The sequence below is a fragment of the Phaseolus vulgaris genome, chromosome 1 (genome assembly GCF_051622355.1).
Source record: "Phaseolus vulgaris cultivar YP4 chromosome 1, ASM5162235v1, whole genome shotgun sequence".
Classification (NCBI taxonomy): domain Eukaryota; kingdom Viridiplantae; phylum Streptophyta; class Magnoliopsida; order Fabales; family Fabaceae; genus Phaseolus; species Phaseolus vulgaris.
The window spans coordinates 31292043-31314079 of record NC_143498.1 but is presented as its reverse complement, the minus strand read 5'-3'; the positions used below and the strand labels follow the sequence as shown (position 1 = coordinate 31314079).

The 22037-nt window shown below is 46.4% G+C and overlaps 1 protein-coding gene across 1 annotated transcript; it reads left to right on the top strand.

Annotated features, from left to right (window-relative positions):
• Positions 1–634: 634 nt before the first annotated feature.
• LOC137815784 (uncharacterized) lies at positions 635–2853 on the top strand. The gene is made up of 3 exons (XM_068618897.2): positions 635–1002; positions 1417–1580; positions 1733–2853. Exons 1-3 carry the CDS (start codon positions 635–637, stop codon positions 2851–2853), a joined length of 1653 nt encoding a protein of 550 aa, XP_068474998.2.
• Positions 2854–22037: the final 19184 nt, after the last annotated feature.

Genomic DNA, 22037 nt, shown 5'->3' with positions numbered 1-22037 from the left:
AAAGAGAGATATTAATTGAAGCCCATTCTTGAGTCTTCTTTTGGCTTTAGGTTTGGTCCTCTCTTTATTTTAATTCTTCTTTAATTTTTTAGAATACTAGAAGGAAGAACTTCAAATGTTTGGGTGAATGACCTCTTCCTCCATTAGTAAAATCCTCCCTTATTTGATCTCTTTCACTATCTCTCTCTCTATTATAATCTGTTTGATATTTGATTTGCTGTCATAATCATCCGGTTAGTTCGTATTTTCAATCGGTTGATATTCCTTCCTTATAAACTACTTATACTTGCTTTTATCTCTGAAACATAAACAACCGGTTATATAAAAATATCAATCGATTGTTTTACTGACAACAGTTTTAATAGCTTATTTCTTTTGGCTTCTTTGGTTCTTCTTTCTATAAATCATTAAAGAACTTCATTCTTAGTCATTATTTGAGAAAAACTTTCATAAACAATTCACCCCCCCCCCTTCTTGTTTGAGCCATCAATTCTAACATATTTGCCTTTGATATTCATCATAGAAGGCCTCCAGTTCAAAGGTTAACTTTTCATCTATTTTACGAACAACCAATTCTATTTAAAGACAATGAAGAAATTAAAGAAATATTTCATACAAATGACATAAAAGAACAATGTATTTAGCCTGGTTTGAGGCTAACAGAATTTATCCAGAGGGGAAAAATTTGACTTATTCTGAATATCCTAGCCATTTTGTTTGGATAGCAGAACAAAGAGAATGGAAACCAAGGAAGAGGGGTGTTACTGTTGGAAGGCTTAGATATATTCCTCTTGGGTCAAGGGAATTATATTACCTCAGGTTATTATTGAACTTTAAAAAGGGTTGTTGTGATTATGATAACATCAGGACTGTTAATAGTGTAATTTACAAAACATATAAGGAGGCTTGCTATGCAATGGGGTTATTGGCAGTGGATAAAGAATTTACTGATGCAATTATTGAGGCCAGCAACCTTGCTTCAGGAATTCAATTAAGTAGATTGTTTGTTTCACTGTTACTCATGAATACTATGTCTAGACCTGAGGAATTTTGGAACAAAACTTGGAAATTGTTATTGGATGACATTGTATACCAAAAACGAAAAGAGTTTAACCTACCAGGTATAAATTTATGTTTCCTCAAAGTTTATAACATATTGTTTTCCTCAACGAATGACATTTTTTTTTTTGCTAGGTCTTACAATTGAAGATGGTCAATTAGAAAACCTTTGTCTTCTACAAGTAGAAGACTTATTACTTTATAATAGTAAATATTTAAAAGACTTTAACAATCTACCACAACCAATTCATTCAGATTCTTTTATTTATGAGAATAGATTCATTATTGATGGATTAAATTATGACAAAATACAAATGTCTGAAATGCATGCTTCTCTTTTTCAATCTCTAATTGCAGAGCACTAGATGTGTATGAGAATATAATGATAGCAGTATTGTCACAAGTTGGCGGTTTTTTTTTCTTATACGGTTATGGTGGCACGGGAAAAACTTTTATGTGGAAAACTTTGTCTATTGCCATTAGATCTAAAGGGTTGATTGTGTTGAATGTAGCTTTTAGCGGTATAGCTTCTTTGTTACTACCTGGAGGAAAAACAACTCATTCTACCTTTTGCATTCCTTTGTTAATAAATGAACATTCAACCTGCAACTACCTCAAGGAAGTTTTCGTTCCAGATTGCTGATTGAAACTAAATTAATTATATGGAATGAAGCTCCAATGATCAATAGGTTCTGCTTTGAAGATCTAGATAGGACTTTAAGGGATGTTATGAGGGTTGTAAGTGAAGAAATCGCTCTCAAATCTTTTGGTGGTAAAGTCATTGTATTAGGAAGTGATTTTTGGCAGATATTGTCTATTGTAAGAAATGGATCAAGATATGACATTGTGAAGGCAATAGTAAGCTACACTGAATTATGGAAACACTGCAAAGTCTTCAAACTTACAGAGAATATGAGATTAAACAGTGAAAAATCAAAGCAAACTGCAACAGAAATAAAAGACTTTGCATATTTGATACTTTATATTGGAGATGGAGATATGGAGTTAAATGATTTGGGACAAGCAACTATTGAAATACCACAAGACATTTTAATTCTAAATGTTGATCAACCTTTATTGCACTTGGTTGAATTTGTTTATCCAGGCTACATGCAGAATCTTAGCTCTGATGGATTTTCTTATGATGGTGCAATACTGTGTCCTACTACAGAATGTGTGGAAAAAGTGAATAAGTTCATTTTATTCTTAATCCCTGGAAAAGAAGTTAGTTATTTAAGTTCAGACACCCCGTGCCAATCTGATGAACAAGAAAATGCTCATGCTAAGTGGTTTACAACTGAATTTTTGAATGATATCAAATTCTCCGGAATTCTTAATCATTGTATTAAATTAAAAGTTGGAGTTCCAATAATGCTTCTAAGGAATATTGATCAAGCCAATGGACTTTGCAATGGAACAAGATTACAAGTAATTCACTTGGGGAAGAATGTTATGGGTGTCAAAGTTATTACTGGAAAAAATATTGGTGATAACACATTTATTCCTATAATGAACTTGACTCCTACTGAATCAAGGTTGTCTTTTAAGTTTCATAGAAGAAAATTCCAAATATCTTTGTGCTTTGCTATGACAATAAATAAAATCCAAGGTAAAACACTTAATAAAGTTGGTCTATATCTACCACGTCCAGTGTTTACACATGGACAATTATATGTTGTTGTTTCCAGAGTAAAATCCAAGAAAGGGTTGAAACAATTGATTTTGGATGATAATGGAAATACCGGTCATTCAACTACTAATGTGGTTTACAGAGAAATATTTGAAAATGTTTGAACATACTGTTACAACCATACATATCAGGTACCAAAATTCTTTAATCCAAAACTATTTATATTTCTCATAACTTTGTTCTATTATATTAACAAAAAACCAATAATTTGTATACGTCTTCTTTTTTGTAATAAAAGGTTTCTTCTTATTTTTCATAATAAACCTATTAACATCACTATAATGGATTACAAAGAAAGGTATTCATATGTAACTTCTTAATAAACTTCATGTTTCGTCCGGTTGACAGGGACGTCTTCGTGCACGACCTCAACCGTCAGCTGGGGTCTCCTTCCCGCTGGTTGCCCGCGGATTCCTGCAAAAAAGGGGACAAAGAGGCGCCCTAGCGGCCGTGTGCACTCCGACGCTCAAGTCAGCCAGCAAGAAACACCAAAAAACTGTCCACCCACGTATCTGAGCACCGCGTGTGGCACTCTGAAGGTGGTAAAAGAACTGTGTATATGTGTGTGTTGTCTCCTTCAGGCAAAAATGTTCTCCAGTCACTTGTACGTAATCTTCAAGCACGGGCAAGCAACCAGAGAGTTTCTCGCCAATTTGCCAAAGGTTCCAACCCTTTTTCCGACATTCCCAGCGCTATTTAAACTGCCCCAGCATTTAAAGCGCCTTAAAGCGCTTTTAATCTCAAACGTAACGCACTCATTAAAGCGCTTAATTACGAAACGTAGCGCATTTTAAGACGTTGAAACGCTCGGGAGCCCTAATAGTACCCGAATGCTCGAAAGGGAAACTGTATTGAATATCTTTAATTACCTGGCACCTGACTAGAGGGTGTTTCTATTCTGGCATGGCTGTCGTACACGTGGAGGGCCTCACGACGCCATGACCCCATCTGGGGGCGTTTCTACCCATCTGGGGACGTTTCTACGTGTGAGTCCTCCTGCTTGGGGGTGCTACTGCGCTAGGGGTGGCTTTTTGGGTGCCAACTCATGCCCCCAAGTATCTAGCCACTTACTCTGAGAGCGTATCTGCCTTCCTCTCACACCCTGCACCCGGTTATCCTGGGCGTGACCTCCCTCTTGGGTCGTATCTGTCCTGAAGGCGTCTCTGGGGCGGCAGGGGTACTTCACGAGTCAGGCTGCCCTTCACTGGTACTATCACTATGGCCTTGAAGCCACCTTTTCCTTCTCTTTATCACTTTCCCGAGATATCGGGTCCTGAGGCTTTCCCACGGCGTCGTTCCCTCCATGGTCTTTCCTACCCATGGGTATCGGGGAACCATACTGTGATTGCCTTACTTTTACACTGTTTGATCTGGCTACGCCCTGGTTGGGCGACCCCTCCACCCAGGCGACGCCTTGCCTTGGCGACGCCTTGTCCTATCTTGGCGACGCTTCCTCTTGGCGTCTCTACACCTGGGCGACGCCTCAAGTTGACTTTGACTTTCCAGTCGTTGACTTTGACTTAGTCAACGCCCTGATACGGGACGGTACACAAGCCCCCCAGTCTTAAGCCGAAGACTTGTCTTCAGCGCAAAGACTAAAGCCTTGCCCCCACCATCCGCGTGCCTTCCTGATGACGTGTCATTCGCTGCTGACTCAGCAATTTTTCGAATTACTGACGCGACACTTTCTGAACCACAGGGTATTCTTAATGACCGATTGGACATTCCCTGAAATGGGGATGATAACACCTTTTGGGCTACCCTTGATCGCGCGCCACGTGGCCCATCGCGTGGTCCTCCTTTAGAGACCTTTGCGTTTCCCCTGGGCAATCGACCCTCTGACGCGTGGCCCGATCCTACGGCCCTTAGTTAGCGCCTCTTGAGTCGCGAAATGTAACGTTTAAGTTACTCCAAACCCCGCGCTCACCCTACTGTTACATTCATTCACTCTGCTACTTCGCACTGCTCATCGCCTCCAAAACCTTTTTTCTCTGCAATTGCGATTCTCCCCTTCCTGCGCTCTCCTACCGCCTCCATTTCAACAGCAAAGGTATGGTTTCGAGCACTCCCAACTCTTCACTTTCGCCGCATTATCGGAAACTGCCTGGGACTGTCGTTATTCTCGTATTTCTCTGGATATTGTTGGTATGCTTCGTTGTTCCTCTCGCTTCCCTTCGTTCTCTTGTGGGTGGGGCGCTCCTAGGGTTCTTCCATTTTCCCCTTTTCTTCTCCCCAAACCCCTTTTCTCTGAACCCTTTCTTTCTCTTTTGATCTTCAGCATTGGCGTTGATGGCGAAAACCAAGACCACCGCGCCTCCCCCGCTCCCCAAGTCTCATTATAAGGGCGAATATGACTGGGCCCCCGACGAACTTCTGGACGAATGTTCCCTCCTGAACTCTGTTGAGGACGTGGAGGCTCATAGGGGGGACCCTGCCCTCTATAACTTCAATGCGTTCCACAAAAATCACGACTCCCAAGTCCTGGTAAGCCGGGTGCGACCTGGGATGCCCGTTTGTGCAGACTCACGGGATACTGGAGGATGCCCTTTCTTTTTCCTCTATCAGATGGTGCTCAAGAGGGTGGGCCTGCGTCTACCCCTCACTCCCTTCGAAAAAGAGCTACTGACAGAGATAAACACTGCTCCCGCCCAACTCCATCCCAACAGTTGGGCTTTCGTGAGGGGGTTCCAAATTCTCTGCGGCTATCTAGGCGTTCCTTCCTCCGTGGACGTTTTTCTTCACTTCTTCGAGGTAAAGAAGCAAGGGAAGAGTCTCTGGATGAGCTTTTCTGGCATCGCCGGGCGCATCATCCTTACGCTCTTCCAGAATTCGTTCAAAGGATGGAAGGGGAAATTCTTCAAGGTACGCGCGACCAAGCGCGATCCTTCCATCTTAGAGGGCTTTCCCCTGTACTGGACAGACAAACCCATAACCATGAAGCCCTTGGCTCTGGACGAGCTCGCCCCGCCTGACCGGGATGTATGCAAAGCCTTGGCGGGACTGGGAATAGTCTTCGATACCGCCAAACTCATCGCGAACGAATTCAATGCCCATGGGCTTTCTACCTACTTCGGTATCTGCTCTGGGTGATTTATGATGCATTAGTTGTTGTGGTTATCTGCATGTATTTGGCCATAGGATCTTCCTGCTGATTCATCTGAATTAAACTTATGCTACCATTTTTCGCTGTACAATGTTACTTGCATTTTCACGCCTCTTCATGTATTGTGAATTCGCATAACTGTTCTAGCGCTAATCCTTGTTGTTTGACCTGTCTTGATATAGGATCGGTGATGGGCGTTTCCAAAAGAATAATGTTGGCGAAAGCACTGAAGGAGGCTCGTGCCGCCAAGGCAGGCGTCTCCTCCAGCCCTGTTGCCAATCCGGTTCTCCCACCGGCTCCGTCACCGCCACCTCCAGTCACTGCTGAAGCTGCTTCTAGCCCATCTCCGACGTCTCCACCTGGCTCCGCCGTGCTTCCAACTCCCCATTCTCCTCCGCCTATCGCCGCCGTTCCCCTAGCTGCGGCCTCATCACCGGCTCCAACCCCCCTTGACAAAGGGAAAAGGGTTTTGGTGATTCTGTCAGATGATGAGGATTCGGAAGGGGTGGCACCCTTCAGAAGGAGAAAATCCGCGCGGGTTCCTCTTCTGGTAGAGACGTCGCCGCAGGGAGGGAACCCCTTTAGGGACAACCCACCAAGCGCAACCTCACTCCCTCCTATGATTCTCCAAGAGGAAAGGGGCGAAGGTGCTGAATCTGCGCCGCCTCCGCCGCCGCCAGAAACCACTGCTTCCCCGGCTCCCGACGCTGCTGCCCCCGACTTCATCGCCATCCCTCCTCCAATCATGCATCTGATGAGGGGTTTCAGTGGCGGGACTATGCCAGAAGGTACCGACAGAAGGGAAGGCATGCCTTTCTACTTGGGGGCCTTCTTGGCGGTGGCTCTTGAATGGCGCTCCCAGGCCAGAAACGCGGTCCTGCAAGCTCATACCCTCCAAGCCTTGGAAACAAAAGCATCTACTCTGGAAGAGGAAATGAGGACCCTGGGACGCCAGAACGAAGCCTATCAAACTTCCCTGAGACAAATACAAGAGTCCAAAGCGGAAACAGAGAGGCGACTGGCGGAGGCATTGGAGCTCCAGGCAGGCTTCTACACTCGGGAAGTTGCTCTTCAAGTGCAGGTAGCGGGTCTTCAGGAAGTGGTCAAAGCGGATGCAGAAACTCACAAGGACCTGAAGGACCGTTGATGTGAACAGGCTGCCAAGGTGGAGCGGATGGAGGAGGAAATGGCCACCCAGGCCAAAGCTATGGACCTTCTCCGAGTTGACTACGACAAACTGCAGGTCGAGGTTAGCCGGCTTCGCGTGGAGAAAAAGGCTCTGGAGAAGCAGGTGGCCTCTGGAGACGCCGCCATTGAGGAACTGGAGAAGGAGAAAAAGTCCCTTATCCAGGAGATGGCGGGTACCTTCGAGGAGGGGTTCCAAGAGGCCCTGACCCAGGCGTCCTGCGAGAATCTTGGCGTCAACCTTTCGAACTGCGACCCCACACACCACGTAGTCGACGGGAAGGTCGTGCCCATGGACTTGAACGACTGAACCGCTGCCCCTCATCCGCCACCTTCCTCTTCAAGCTTAACTCTTCATTCTTTACCTTCGTTTTTTGATTTTATCTGTCAAAACTTGTAATTCTTTAAACTATCCGCACTCTTGTTACTGATTTGGGACGTTCGTATGGTTGCCTTTATTTCTTTGTCACATACGATTCTGCCTATGCGATCTCATTCTCATCTTTTCCCTTCACGCGCTTCACTTACTTTATCTGGGTTCTGCCCATTTCTTTCACTTCGTTGGGCGGTTTGGTATGATGGGGTAAGGTCGCCCGCCAACCCTTCACGCGCTTCACTTACTTTATCTGTGACTAACTTTGCCTTTCTTTGATTTCTTCTCCCTCCTCAGTCTTTCCTACCTGTGGGTATCGGGGAGGTGACGCCAGTCGGTATTTGGGTTGGCGACGCCCGCGACATCTCGCGCTGTCGTCGCCCTTTACGTCCTTCCTGGCAACGCCTCGGGCGTTACCTTTACTTCGACATTGACCTTAATTCTTGCCTTGGTCAACGCCTGATAACAGCGAAGAGCCCAAGGCTTTGCCTGTGCCATCCACGTGGCGCTCCTTGTATAGCTGATGGGACCTTCTGTCATTCGACTTGATCCACGTGGCGCTGCTTGCATGGTTGATGGGGTATCTAGTCATTCCATTTTCTGACTCCTGCTGTACCCCTGGCTCACTTTCGACGGCGCATCGTACCACTGGATATTCTGCTGATACGACGCTTTCTGATTTAAACCAGTGGTGCCAGCGTCATCCTTTCATCTTCTGCCACGTGTATCAATCGCACGGTGCATCCGTTCGCGTCGTTTGGCGCTCTAACCGCTTTATTTAACTCTTCAAACTCTGGAACTATCTTCACCATTTTCTCACTCTTCATAACCTACTTGCGTTCTTTCTCCTTGCACCCTTCCTTCTTGCACCCTTTCTTCTCTGTCGAAGGGTTGTTCTAACCTTCGCTCCCCTCGCTCAACTCTTGCATTTCTGGCCATCCTGCTCTTGTTAAAGAATGTCTTCGCACGATGCTTCCTCCAGGGTCCGTCCCAAAGACTTGTACCCTTGGGCCTCGAGTGAACTTCTTGATGAGTGTTCATGCTTGCTCTCCACCAGGGCCGTACGGGAACACAAAGGGGAGTTGTGTTCTTATGACCACCGGGCCTTCGCAAGGAGGCACGATGACGACATCGCTGTGCTCCCTTGCACTCTGGGGGAGCCAGTGTGTGGAGACGAACGGGCCAACGACGGGGTCCCTTTCTTTTACTTTTACCAGGTGGTGTTCAAGACCATCGGGGTGCGCTTACCCTTCTCCTGGTTTGAGAAGGAACTGCTGACGGAGATCAACGTTGCTCCGGCCCAGTTATATCCCAACAGCTGGGCCTTTGTCAAGGCCTTCGACGTTCTCTTCGGGTTTCTGGGTTGTGCACCCTCGGTTGACCTCTTTCTTCACTTCTTTGAGGTGAAGAGACAGAGACACAACCTCTGGGTAACTCTCAGTAATGTGCCCGGGAGGGTTCTCTTCACACCCTTCCAGAGCTCGTTCACCGGGTGGAAAGGCCGGTTCTTCAAGATCTGTCGTACTGACCTTGTTCCCGACGCTCTGGATGGGTTTCCACTGTACTGGGTGAGAGAGGAAAAGGCCCTCAAAGCCAAACCCCTCAAGAATTTGGCTCCAAGTGATCAAATAGCTTGCCGGATTCTTGCTGAGGCGGGAGGCTTTGACTCTGCTACGGTGATCAGCTTGGAGTTCAACGCTAGGACTCTTGAGAAGTACATATGTGAGAACCACTGCCTTAGGCAACTTCGGCCTTCGTTACTTTCTAACTGTGCCTGTCTTTCTTCACGGTGTCTCTAATACATCTGTTCCCTTTGTGCAGGTTCGAAAATAAGCCAAGAAAAGAGGACACGACTTACTCGAGCGCTGCGGGCTGGGAAAGGGGCTTCGCCTTCCTCCAGTGATGACTCTAATGAGCGCTGAGAAGTGGCTTGTTTGTGTTTTTGCATTTTGTACTGAACATTGCTTGTAACAACTTTTCAATATCATAATTCTTTACAACGCCACTTTACTTTGCATATGCTTCATATACCGCGCGACTTCCTTTCGTCTCGTTCTGCCAACGATGCATGCTTTTACTTAGGCGACGCCTTCTTTCTGGGCGACGCCAAGACCTAGGCAACGCCTTCTTCCTTGGCGACACCATGGCCTAGGCGGCGCACCACATTACTTCTAACAAGGAAAGATAAAGGCTGAAAACCAAGGCACTTCTTTTTCTCAACTGGTTTTTCCATTTATTAGGGTGACCTCATTAAAAAACCCCCGAAAGGGAAAAAGAGTGTCCCCTTCAACTAAATTGTTACATGCTGCTTACATAAGTCAACTGAAATAAAATTTTAAGGTGGCTGCATTCCAACTGCGCGGGATAGGGCCTCCATCTAAAGTCTCCAGGTTGTACGAGCCGTTGCCCTTAGCCTCGGTAACTCTGAAGGGCCCGGTCCACTTGGGAGACAGCTTATTCTCCAACTCGTATGGGTGAGCTTTCCTCATCACTAGGTCGCCCACCTGAAACTGTCGCGGCTTTACTTTAGAGCTATATTGCCGCTCCACTCTTCTTTTCATCGCTTCAGCTTTTATTCTAGCTTCTTCCCTGACCTCTTCTAGCAGATCCAGGTTTACCCGTCTCTCCTCATTAGATTCCTCCACCACAAAGTTTTGAAAACGCGGTGAGCTTTCGTGTATTTCTACTAGAATCATCGCGTCCGACCCGTACACCAAACTGAAAGGCGTCTCCATAGTAGAGGATTGGGGCGTGGTGCGGTATGCCCATACAATCCTTGGCACCTCTTCCGCCCACGCCCCTTTGGCCTTCTCTAACCTTCTTTTTAACCCCCTCAGCAGAACTCTGTTTGCTGACTCTACTTGTCCATTGGTCTGGGGGTGTTCGACTGACGCGAACACTTGCTTGATTCCCACTTCAGCGCACAGATTTCTCAACTGCTGACTGGCGAACTGGGTCCCGTTGTCAGATATCAGGCGCCTGGGTACGCCAAAGCGACACACGATGTTTCTCCACACAAAATGCTGTACCTTATGCGCAGTGATTTGTGCCACGGGCTCTGCCTCTATCCACTTAGTGAAGTATTCTATGGCGACGATCAGATATTTCATCTGCCTGATTGCCAGTGGGAAAGGGCCCAGGATGTCAATTCCCCATGTGTGGAAAGGCCATGGGCTGTATATGGACCGCAACTCTTCTGGTGGCGCCTTGTGCCAGTCGGCGTGCTTTTGGCATTGCTTACACCGCTGGGCGTGCCGTGCGCAATCCTCTTTCACTGTTGGCCAGAAGAAACCTGCGCGTATTACCTTGGAGGCTAAGGACCTTCCTCCTACATGGCTTCCGCAGATGCCTTCGTGTAGCTCCGCCATTATCCTGGTGCACTCATCGCCACTGACGCATGTTAGGATAGAGTGAGTGAAACCGTGCCTGAACAGCACCCCATCCACCAAAGTATATCTTGCGGCATTTCTTTTGATTTTCTTACCCTCTTCAGGGTCCACTGGAAGGGCCCCATCCGCCAGGTATCGTTTATAGGGCGTCATCCAGGTGTCTCCCTTGGACAGGACACAGACCTGCATCTGCTCTTCCTCAGACACACCCGCGTATATACTGATGCGGGGCGCCCTCTGCGTATCTTGGGTCAATGAGGAATGACTCCTCGGCGTTCCCCTTGATGCATAAATCTGGAGGACATCCACCCTGTTGTCTTCCACGAATCGACGCGGAGCTTTGAGAGTCTCCTGGATCACTGTCCTCTGTCTACCCCCCTTTCCTGAGCTAGCCAGCTTTGTGAGCAGGTCAGCTCTGGCATTCAGCTCCCTCGGGACGTGTATTAACTCAAGAGCGTTGAACGCCCCTCTCAACAACTGGACGTATTTTAGATACGCCGCCATCTGTGGGTCCTTCGCCTGGAACTCACCCGACACCTGCCCCGTAATCAACTGGGAGTCGCTCTTCACTAGGAGGTTCTGTGCGCCCATCTCCTTGGCCAAGAGCATTCCTGCAATCAGGGCTTCATATTCTGCTTGATTGTTACTTGCCTTGAAGGCAAAACGCAAGGCCTGCTCGATCAGTATGCCGTCGGGTCCTTCCAGCACTATTCCCGCACCACTCCCTTGTTGGTTTGAGGAGCCATCAACCGAGAGCAGCCACTGTGAACTCACTTCCACCTCTTGCTCACCTCCGGGCGAAAGTTCCGCTACAAAATCCACGTACACCTGCCCTTTGATGGGTCCTCTAGGCTCGTACTGTATGTCGAATTCTGACAGCTCCACTGCCCAGCGTACCATCCTTCCTGCCACATCGGGTTTCTGCAGCACTTTCTGTATGGGGAGATTGGTCATCACTACCACCGTAAAACTGTGGAAGTAATGACAGAGCCTCCTAGCAGAAAATACTACCGCCAGCGCCGCCTTCTCCAGTGCTTGGTACCTTGTCTCAGCCCCCTGTAAGGCCTTGCTTACAAAATAGATGGGCTTCTGACTCTGGTCCTGCTCTTGGACCAACACAGAACTGATGGCCCGCTCCGTTACAGTAAAATACAACCGGAGGGGCACGCCCGTTACCGGCTTGCAGAGAACCGGTGGCGTTGCCAGGTACTCCTTCAGCTTAATGAAAGCCGCTTCGCACTCATCAGTCCAGGCAAAGCGACTGTTTCTCTTGAGGCACTGGAAGTACGGGTGCCCCTTTTCTCCTCCGGCGGACACAAACCTCGAGAGCGCCGCCATCCGCCCTGTCAACTATTGCACCTCCTTTACCGATGTCGGACTCCGCATGGCGATAATAGCCGCACATTTGTCGGGGTTCGCCTCTATTCCCCTCTCGGTGAGCAAAAAACCCAAGAACTTACCGGCCTCTACCCCGAAAACACACTTTTCGGGGTTCAACTTGAGGCGGTATTTGGATATTGTGTTGAACAACTCCTCGAGGTCTGCCATGTGCTGCACCCTACTCTGCGACGCCACCACCATGTCGTCGACATAAGCGTACACATTCCTCCCAAGCATTGGCGCCAGGACTTTATCCATTAGCCTCTGGTACGTAGCGCCCGCATTTTTCAGCCCGAAGGGCATCACCTTATAACAGTAACTGCATGTCTCCGTCATGAATGCAGTTTTGCTCTCGTCTCTTAGGTGCATCTTGATTTGGTTGTACCCTGAGAAGGCGTCCAGGAAGCTTAACACCTTGCTGTCGGACGCACTGTCCACTAAGGCGTCGATGCTGGGCAACGGATAGGAATCCTTTGGGCACGCTTTGTTCAGGTCCGTGAAGTCAACGCACATTCTCCACTTTCCTTTCGCCTTTTTCACCAAGACGACATTGGCGAGCCACTCAGGGTAATGAATCTCCCTAATGTGGCCAGCACTCAGCAACTTCTGCGTTTCGTCTCTCACCACCTGTTGTCGTTCCTCATTGAACTTCCTCCTTCTCTGACGCACGGGGCGGACCGTGGCGTCCATGCTGAGGTGGTGACACAGGAAATCAGGGTCGATGCCTGGCATATCCGAGGCGGACCATGCGAAGGCATCCAGGTGGCGCGAAATCACTTCTACCACCCCTTCCTGTTCTTCTGGGCTTAGCGAGCTTCCTAACCTGAAAGCTTTGCCGCCAATCTCCCTTTCTATGGCGTTAGCTGCAGGCTGCTCCCTGCTATCTTCTTCGACGGACGCCGCCTCTTCGACAGGCGCCGCCTCTTCTACGGGCACCGCGTCGTCAGGGCCTTCCTCCATTGGCACACCTGCCTCGGACCTCGCCCTCTCTGCTATGGCCGCTTCGGGCGTCAGCCCAACTGCGTCGCCTCAACCATCGTCGTGTCCGCTCTTGGCGGACGTTCATACACCATAAACACGCCTCTCTTCGTCTTCAGGCTGTTTTCATAGCATTTCCTCGCCTCCTCCTGGTCTGACCTGATGACTATCACCCGGCCACTGAGGTCCGGTAGCTTCATCTTCATATGACGGGTGGAGGACACTGCACTTAGACGGTTTAACGCCGGTCTGCCCAGCAAAATATTGTAGGCAGAATTGGCGTTCACGACGAGGTACCGAATGCTCTCTGTACGGGAGGCCTCTCCGTCTGTGAACGTGGTCCTCAACTCCAGGTACCCCCGGACCTCTACCTGGTTATCCCCAAACCCATACAAGCATCCCGTATAGGGACTCAGCAGATCGGGGGACAACCGTAACTTATTAAAGGTCGACAGAAACATGACGTCTGCCGAGCTTCCTTGATCAACAAGTACTCTGTGGACCTTCCTTCCAGCTGTGACGACTGAGATGACAACGGGATCGTTGTCATGGGGCACCACATCTCGGAGGTCTCTTCTTGTGAACACAATATCTGACTCCCAGGGCTCCCCCGAGAGCCTCTCTTCGATTGAATTCACCCCCCTCGCGTATTTCTTCCGCTGGGAGGCGGTGGGTCCTCCGCCGGAAAAACCTCCAGCAATGGTGTGGACCTCGCCAAGCACAGGCATCTCGTGTGCTGGCTCATCTGCCGGCGGCGGCAAGGTGGCGGTCGTGGTGGAATCTGCGACATAATCTTTCAAAAACCCAGTCCTCACCCGCTCATCTAGCTGGTAGCCCAACGACAGGCAATTATCAATTTGGTGCCCGAAAGCCTCGTGAAATTCGCACCAAGAATCTTTGCGGGGCCCTAACACCTTGTCGGTCTTCGCCGGTCGCCTCAGCCTCTCGGCTATGTTGGGTACGGCGATCAAATCCTTCAACTCAACTACGAAGTTGTACCTCGCCGGTCTTGCTCTTTCTCTGGCGGGGCGTTCGCCTCCTGCTGGGCCCCGCGGCTGGGGCTTTCTGGCTTCGTAGGGGCGTCTCGCCTCTGGTTTCTTTCTTCCCGTCGTGGTCTCATTGACTCGGACGGGTTGAACTCGCGTTAATCCCCTCGGGCGCGAGGGTACGGCGCTGGTGCGCTTCACACATACCTCCCCTTCCGAAGCAATATGCTCTACCGCCCTACGCCGTAATTCAGCGAAGGTCCTAGGGCGATTGCGGATAATAGATTCTCCAAAGGGGCCGGGGCATACGCCTTTCACAAATGCGTACACGATCATAGGCTCCTCTGTTGTACCAACCTTCACGACCTGGGCCCCGAAGCGATTGATATACTCCTTCAGGGTCTCCCCCTGATACTGCTTCACGTCAAACAGGTCGTAAGAGACCGGCGGCGGGGCCTTGTTGGCCAAGTACTGTTCTCTGAATAACCGCGACAATTGGCGGAAAGACGTGATATGGCCCTCGGGGAGGCTAATGAACCAGTCCATAGCCATCCCGGTCAGGGTGCTCATGAAGAGCTTGCACTTGGCAGCATCAGAACCGCCTATCAGGACCATCTGCGTTTGAAATGCAGCCAGGTGCGTCTCTGGGTCCTCCATCCCGATGAAGATCACCTTGGGTCCCGCGAACGTGTTCGGGATCGCTGCGTCTAGGATCTCCTGTGAGAAAGGAGTGGAAAACTCCCTTGGTGGGGACTGGTTCTCCGTCTCGTCATGCCCAGGCCGCCTCCTATCGTTTCTCAGGCCTTGACGCAACTCCTCATTCACACGGTGGAGCTCTTCGTTCCGCTCATGCGAGGGGTCAAGGTCTGCCTGCATGCGCTCCTGCTCCATTTTCGAATCCGCCATGTCCTGCTGCAGCCCCCTCATTATTTCCAGGACCTGCTGCATGGATAGGTCTGCTGGGGCTGCGCGCGCTGCTCTTCATCTGGTGGGGGCCATTGTCGCTCCAAACTCCTTCACCGTTACTGTAACTTGATAAACCTTCTCGAACTTGTGATGGGACCGATGTTTTATATCGGCCCCACGGTGGGCGCCAAATGTTCCGTCCGGTTGACCGGGACGTCTTCGTGCACGACCTCAACCGTCAGCTGGGGTCTCCTTCCCGCTGGTTGCCCGCGGATTCCTGCAAAAAAGGGGACAAAGAGGCGCCCTAGCGGCCGTGTGCACTCCGACGCTCAAGTCAGCCAGCAAGAAACACCAAAAAACTGTCCAACCACGTATCTGAGCACCGCGTGTGGCACTCTGAAGGTGGTAAAAGAACTGTGTATATGTGTGTGTGTTGTCTCCTTCAGGCAAAAATGTTCTCCAGTCACTTGTACGTAATCTTCAAGCACGGGCAAGCAACCAGAGAGTTTCTCGCCAATTTGCCAAAGGTTCCAACCCTTTTTCCGACATTCCCAGCGCTATTTAAACTGCCCCAGCATTTAAAGCGCTTTTAATCTCAAACGTAACGCACTCATTAAAGCGCTTAATTACGAAACGTAGCGCATTTTAAGACGTTGAAACGCTCGGGAGCCCTAATAGTACCCGAATGCTCGAAAGGGAAACTGTATTGAATATCTTTAATTACCTGGCACCTGACTATAGGGTGTTTCTATTCTGGCATGGCTATCGTACACGTGGAGGGCCTCACGACGCCATGACCCCATCTGGGGGCGTTTCTACCCATCTGGGGACGTTTCTACGTGTGAGTCCTCCTGCTTGGGGGTGCTACTGCGCTAGGGGTGGCTTTTTGGGTGCCAATTCATGCCCCCAAGTATCTAGCCACTTACTCTGAGAGCGTATCTACCTTCCTCTTGCACCCTGCACCCGGTTATCCTGGGCGTGACCTCCCTCTTGGGTCGTATCTGTCCCGAAGGCGTCTCTGGGGCGGCAGGGGTACTTCACGAGTCAGGCTGCCCTTCACTGGTACTATCACTATGGCCTTGAAGCCACCTTTTCCTTCTCTTTATCACTTTCCCGAGATATCGGGTCCTGAGGCTTTCCCACGGCGTCGCTCCCTCCATGGTCTTTCCTACCCATTGGTATCGGGGAACCATACTGTGATTGCCTTACTTTTACACTGTTTGATCTGGCTACGCCCTGGTTGGGCGACGCCTCCACCCAGGCGACGCCTCCAACCAGGCGACGCCTTGCCTTGGCGACGCCTTGTCCTATCTTGGCGACGCTTCCTCTTGGCGTCTCTACACCTGGGCGACGCCTCGAGTTGACTTTGACTTTCCAGTCGTTGACTTTGACTTAGTCAACGCCCTGATACGGGACGGTACACTTCATAATTTAAATTTTCTATAATTTTAGTTTGAAAATCTTTTTGTTTTGGATGGTTTTAATACATGTATTTCATTGTAGTTGGTAACAAAGAATGGAATATTCAGTACAGAAAATAGGAAGCCATTATACTTTATACAGGTTATGTATTATAATATTTTCCACATGTGTTGTTACATAATGCTTCCTAAATAAAGTGATCCAACTTCCAATATGTTTGTTTTTTTATGTCTATTTCATTGCATAGGAAGATTCTGTAAGTATTAACTTCAGCTATATTTTTCTTTAAACTAATGAGACAAAAACTATGAGAGGTACTCAATCATTCCTCATAATTTTAAATAGTTCCATGATTTTATTAATTGTCCGTGGTTATATTGAGATTTCTCTTTTATTTACTTTTTGCAATAATGCACTTAACATGTGCGAATTGAGATGTGTTGACATTAAATACAATATTGATCAACACCCATGTTATAGCACCTAAAGAAAAGTAGTTATGTAGTCCATTTTGTATTTTCTTTAGTATGTTTTATTCTTTAACTGAGTATTTATTTTGTTATCAAACTTTAAATTTAACAATACATCTCACTTCTTTTCTTTTGGAAATTATTTTACATTTTCCATGAAATTGATGATAAATTGATGTATGGATTGAGCGTTAAATAGAGTTGGTCAAAAGTAGTGAACTTGTTGCATTATTCTGTAACAGTATTTCCTATAATTCAAGATATGTTGGATTATGTGACAATTACTATGTCAAAAGTCTTTATTTAATAATATGAAAACAACATATAAAGTTTTTCCAAAATTAGGCATACATGTACGAGTATATAATTTAAGTTCTGGCTTGTTGTTTTTGGAATAATGTGTTTACCATTTTCTATGTGGTTAAAATGTATAAGGTAGCTACATGAATATATCATTTCTAAAATTACTTTCTTCATTAGTCTGTCATGGACATTGTATCTAAAATATTACCAATGCTTTATTTTTTGCAGTTATCAAATGAATTAAACATACATATATGAAAATAACATATCGGAGCTCATTTGGTTACCAAGAATGTTTAAATAAAAGGTATATTTAGTTCATATTTTTTTATTATTTTTGTATTTTATAGATCTTATATAATTATTTCATTATTTTGATAATGAAATGATGTTCTTTTCTATGGTTGTCTATACTTATCAATTATAATCCGAAATAGTAATTGTACCGTCCCGGTCATCGGGTGTGATGACGTGGACAAGAAAAAGGTAGGTGGTCAAGAAGTCAACATAGTCGCCGTATAGTCAACATAGTCAACATAGCGCAAGAGATACGACGCTTAAGTTAAAGCCCAAGTGGCCGCAAGGTTATACATTGCACTCCAGATAAGGGAAGTCCATGGGCCGGATACGCTAAGATCCTAAAGATAGCGGCGCAAGGACCTTCTCCAAGGAACCCTAGATAATAGCAAGCAACGCAGAGGTAAACCCTAGTTTTCACCTATATAAAGGGCACGAAGAGCCCTAGTAAGGTACGCTTTCATAATTACACAGAACACTAGACCCTAGTTGTTCTTGACGGCGCACCCAGCTGTGAGAACAAGGCAATTAGGGCAACACAGTTTAGCCACACAGTTTCAGTCATTGAGACAATCATACAGTCTCTAGTCACTTTGGTGTTTCTCGCTAGCTGACTTGATCGTCAGAGTGCAAACGGCCGCGACGACGCCCCTTTGTTCTTCTTTTTCAGGTACTCGTAGACAAGGCAGAACGAAGGTGCTCTAGCTCGTGGGGACAAGCCACTCATAAAGACGACTCAGGTCAACCGGCCGGAACATTTGGCGCCCACCGTGGGGCCGAAATAAACATCGGCTCCACCACACAAGTTTTCAGTTCCAGTTGCAGTTTCCCACCTACTTCCAACCCTCAAATCGCAGATAGTCAAGGGGGCTTCCAGAAACCACGAACATGAGACCCGCACGCACTATGAGCGAAGATATGACCATACAACAAATGGTGGAGAAGCCCTCCAATCAGTAAATGAAGAAGCCAAGGCTGACCAGTTAAGGCCATTCCTTGAGCGTGGAATGTGGCAAACCTTAAGTTGTATTTCAGCTAAGATATTCGTGCTTAATGCTTTCTCTTTGAACAATGTGTGATAAATCTATTCTTGGAAGATGATGCATTTAACTTTGTTGATTTATCTGAATTGGCACATGATAAGTTGACCTAGCTCGGTGTAAGTACGAGCATAGGCACTATGTGGAATTAATTTATTTGTTGATTTGTTTAAGCACAACACAGGTAAAGTCAACCTAGCTCGGTGTCAGTGCAACCACTCGAGTATAGCCGCCCCGTGAGTAAATGGTTACCTAGTGCCAGGTAAGACAGGGGCATGAGCACCATGCAGGAGAGCCCGTCAGCTCGACACAAGGGTTCGGGGGAGGTCATCGGTGATTGGGCACAAAGAGGTGAGTCATGAGCTCAACTCAGATGTTGGTCAGCCCAGAAAAGGTAACAAAGATAAAAAAAGATATTTTATCTGTTGCGATATTATTCCAAAGATAAAAGATAATCTAGAGATAAAAGATAAATGAATATTTTATTTGTTTTGATATTATATTTATTATGATATTATTATGAAGATAAAAGATAAAGAGATATTTTGTTTGTTGTGATATTATTCTAGAGATAAAAGATAAATAAATATTTTATTTGTTGTGATATTATATTTGTTATGATATTATTATGAAGATAAAAGATAATGGAATATTTTATTTGTTGTGATATTATTTTGGAGATAAAAGATAAAGAGATATTTTGTTTGTTGTGATATTATTTTGGAGATAAAAGATAAAGAGATATTTTATTTGTTGTGATATTATTCTAGAAATAAAAGATAAAGAAATATATTATTTTGGAGATAAAAGATAAAGAAATATATTATTCTGGAGATAAAAGATAAAGAAATATTTTATCTGTTGAGATATTATTTTAGAGATAAAAGATAAAGAAATATATTATTCTGGAGATAAAAGATAAAGAAATATTTTATCTGTTGAGGTATTATGCTGGAGATAAAAGATAAAAAGATATTTTATCTGTTGTGATATTATTGTGAAAATATTGTGATATTATTTTGGGGATAAAAGATAAAGAGAAATCTTATCTGTTGTAATATTATATCTGTTGCTATATTAAATTTTATCTGTTGTAATATTATATCTGTTGCGATATTAAATTTTATTTGTTGTGATATTATTATGAAGATATTGTGATATTATTCTGGAAATAAAAGATAAATAAATATTTTATCTGTTGTAATGTTATTCCCAAAGATAAATGATTATTATTTTTATCATGTTATTCTGAAGATGACGTGAACGATTAATTATCATTTAAATTTGTTGTGATATTGTTATCATGATCATGATCTCTCATAGTAGAGAAGTTATTCTTGTTGCTGGTCATAGAGCATAGTAGTGAAAAAGTACATGTTTAGGAAAGTTTTGGCAAAGAAAGACTTGGTATTTAAGCATGTCCGTTGGTGACCCACCTCTCTTTCCTGGGAACTTACCTGGTGTACTAGTTCACGATCTACAACATGCAAAAAAGATCAACTTTGACAAATTTTGCAGAACTCGTGTGTCGAGAATGACAAATTATTATGTCCTACCGTAGCTCGACGGTGAAGGGCAGTACAACATCAAACTTTTACACCATGCAGGGTCATAGAAGTGTTGGACGACAAAGCCTATCGATGAAAAGTCAAGCCATCAGGACAACTCCTCTAACAGGTACATTACGACTCATGTGCACTAACCCTTGGCTCAGAGACAATCTGGACATGGGCACCCTTGATCGCAACTCGCCACCGTTGTGGTTCGAGCCTTTGAACAGGTCCGTAGCGACTCTCAAGTCGCCACTCGCCACCGTTTTGGTTTGCCCCTTTGTCTTTGTAGGTGAGAGGTTTCTTGATCAAGGAAATACGATTCCCAGACGGAGATAGAAGGGCTAAAGTCTACCGTTGGAGTTAACCAACGAGAAGAGGCCTCAGCCAGTCGAGGAGTGACTTGAGAAGAAGATCAACGGAAAGACGTTTAAGCTGGGGAAAACTTTAGACGGCGAGACACAAGACCAGATCGCCAAGGTAATAATTAGAAGTAGTTTCAGTTAAAGCAGTTTTTCAAGGGGCATTCTTTAAGAAGTAGTTTCAGTTAAAACAGTTTTTCAAAGTGTCCAAGTTATTTAAGTTCGCATGCTTACCGTTTTAAGTTTTCAGAAAAAAGACCTTATCGCTTTTATGAGATTTAAGGCAATAGTTTAAAGATTATGGCATGCATTCAGTACAAGGTTTTAAAGCATAATGTTTTAACTCCTCATCGCCATATGGCGATCAGAGGCACAAGTGTGAAGTTTTTTAGTCTTCCTCGCCGTGAACGAGCGCAGGCGAGAAGAGTTTGGAAAGACCTTCCTCGCTGTAAGCGAGTTTAGGCGAGAAGAGTTTAAAGAAGACCTTCCTCGCCGTAAGCGAGTGTAGGAGAGAAGAGTTTAGAAAGACCTTCCTCGCCGTGAGCGGGTGTAGGCGAGAAGAGATTAAGATACATTTGCCTTAGTTTTTTCCTTCCATGTAAAATCAAAGATCAAAGAAGAGAACCAAGATGGCGTCGCCAGAACAAGGCATTGCCAAGACAAGGCGTCGCCGAGATAGCGATACCAAGAACAGGTATCACTAGAACAAAGCATCGCCAGAAGTAGGCGTTGCAGCCAAATAATCAATCAGAAGTCAAGTTTAGAGCAAGATAACAGGTATGTTCATTGATCCTGCCTGTTGACCAGAACGCTGGAAACTGCCTCGTCAAAGGATCGACGTGCGCACCGCTTCACACCTCCGTTCCTCTTCAAGATCCACCTCAAGAACCTGCAAAGAAACAGAGCGGCGCCGCTGCGGCCGATCGCACTCCAACGCCCAAGTCAGTGACCGAATCACCAAATACTAAGAGAACAAGAACCGTGCAAATTCTCTCTCACAGTGTGCTCTAGAACTCGCAAGCGTAAAGAGTATAATCTGAACGTGCGTACCTCAGAAAGTTCGTTGAGAACTCTTATATACCTGGTTACTTTCTCTCTCCTGGCAGTTACAGACTTGGACACGTGGCTCGCATCTAACTGTACACGTGCCATCATCTGGAGCCTCCTTGACTTGGGCGCTGCTTCTACTCTCTCTTTGGCTAAGTTATTTATGCATGGTGCTGCCCAGTACATAGCTAACTTGGGAGTGCGACCTCTACTGGAACTGGCGAGTTAGGGTGCCTTCATACACCTTCCCTGTGGTCTCGCCGGCCGCCTTCATAATCTGCACCACCTTCTTCTCTGGCGATGTGCTTGCTCTGGCGATCTCCAATCACTAGGTCGCCTGAGTCTACATCTGGCGACTTCATCTTTAACCCGGTGATCGCCGATTCTGGTATGCTGGAGATCGGAACACGCCAACTTAATAACTGGCGACTTCACGAGCCCCCCGACTTCCTTCCCTTCTGCCAACCTGGCGCCTTGTCAACACGCCTATACTGTAG

Excerpts from the sequence above, each read along its gene's own strand:
- LOC137815784 (XM_068618897.2), top strand. The coding sequence starts at position 635 with ATGTATTTAGCCTGGTTTGAGGCTAACAGAATTTATCCAGAGGGGAAA. Across the intron at positions 1,003-1,416 it reads GGAATTCAATTAAGTAGATT|AGCACTAGATGTGTATGAGA; the intron begins GTTTGTTTCACT and ends CTCTAATTGCAG. Across the intron at positions 1,581-1,732 it reads GTTGAATGTAGCTTTTAGCG|CTCCAATGATCAATAGGTTC; the intron begins GTATAGCTTCTT and ends TATGGAATGAAG.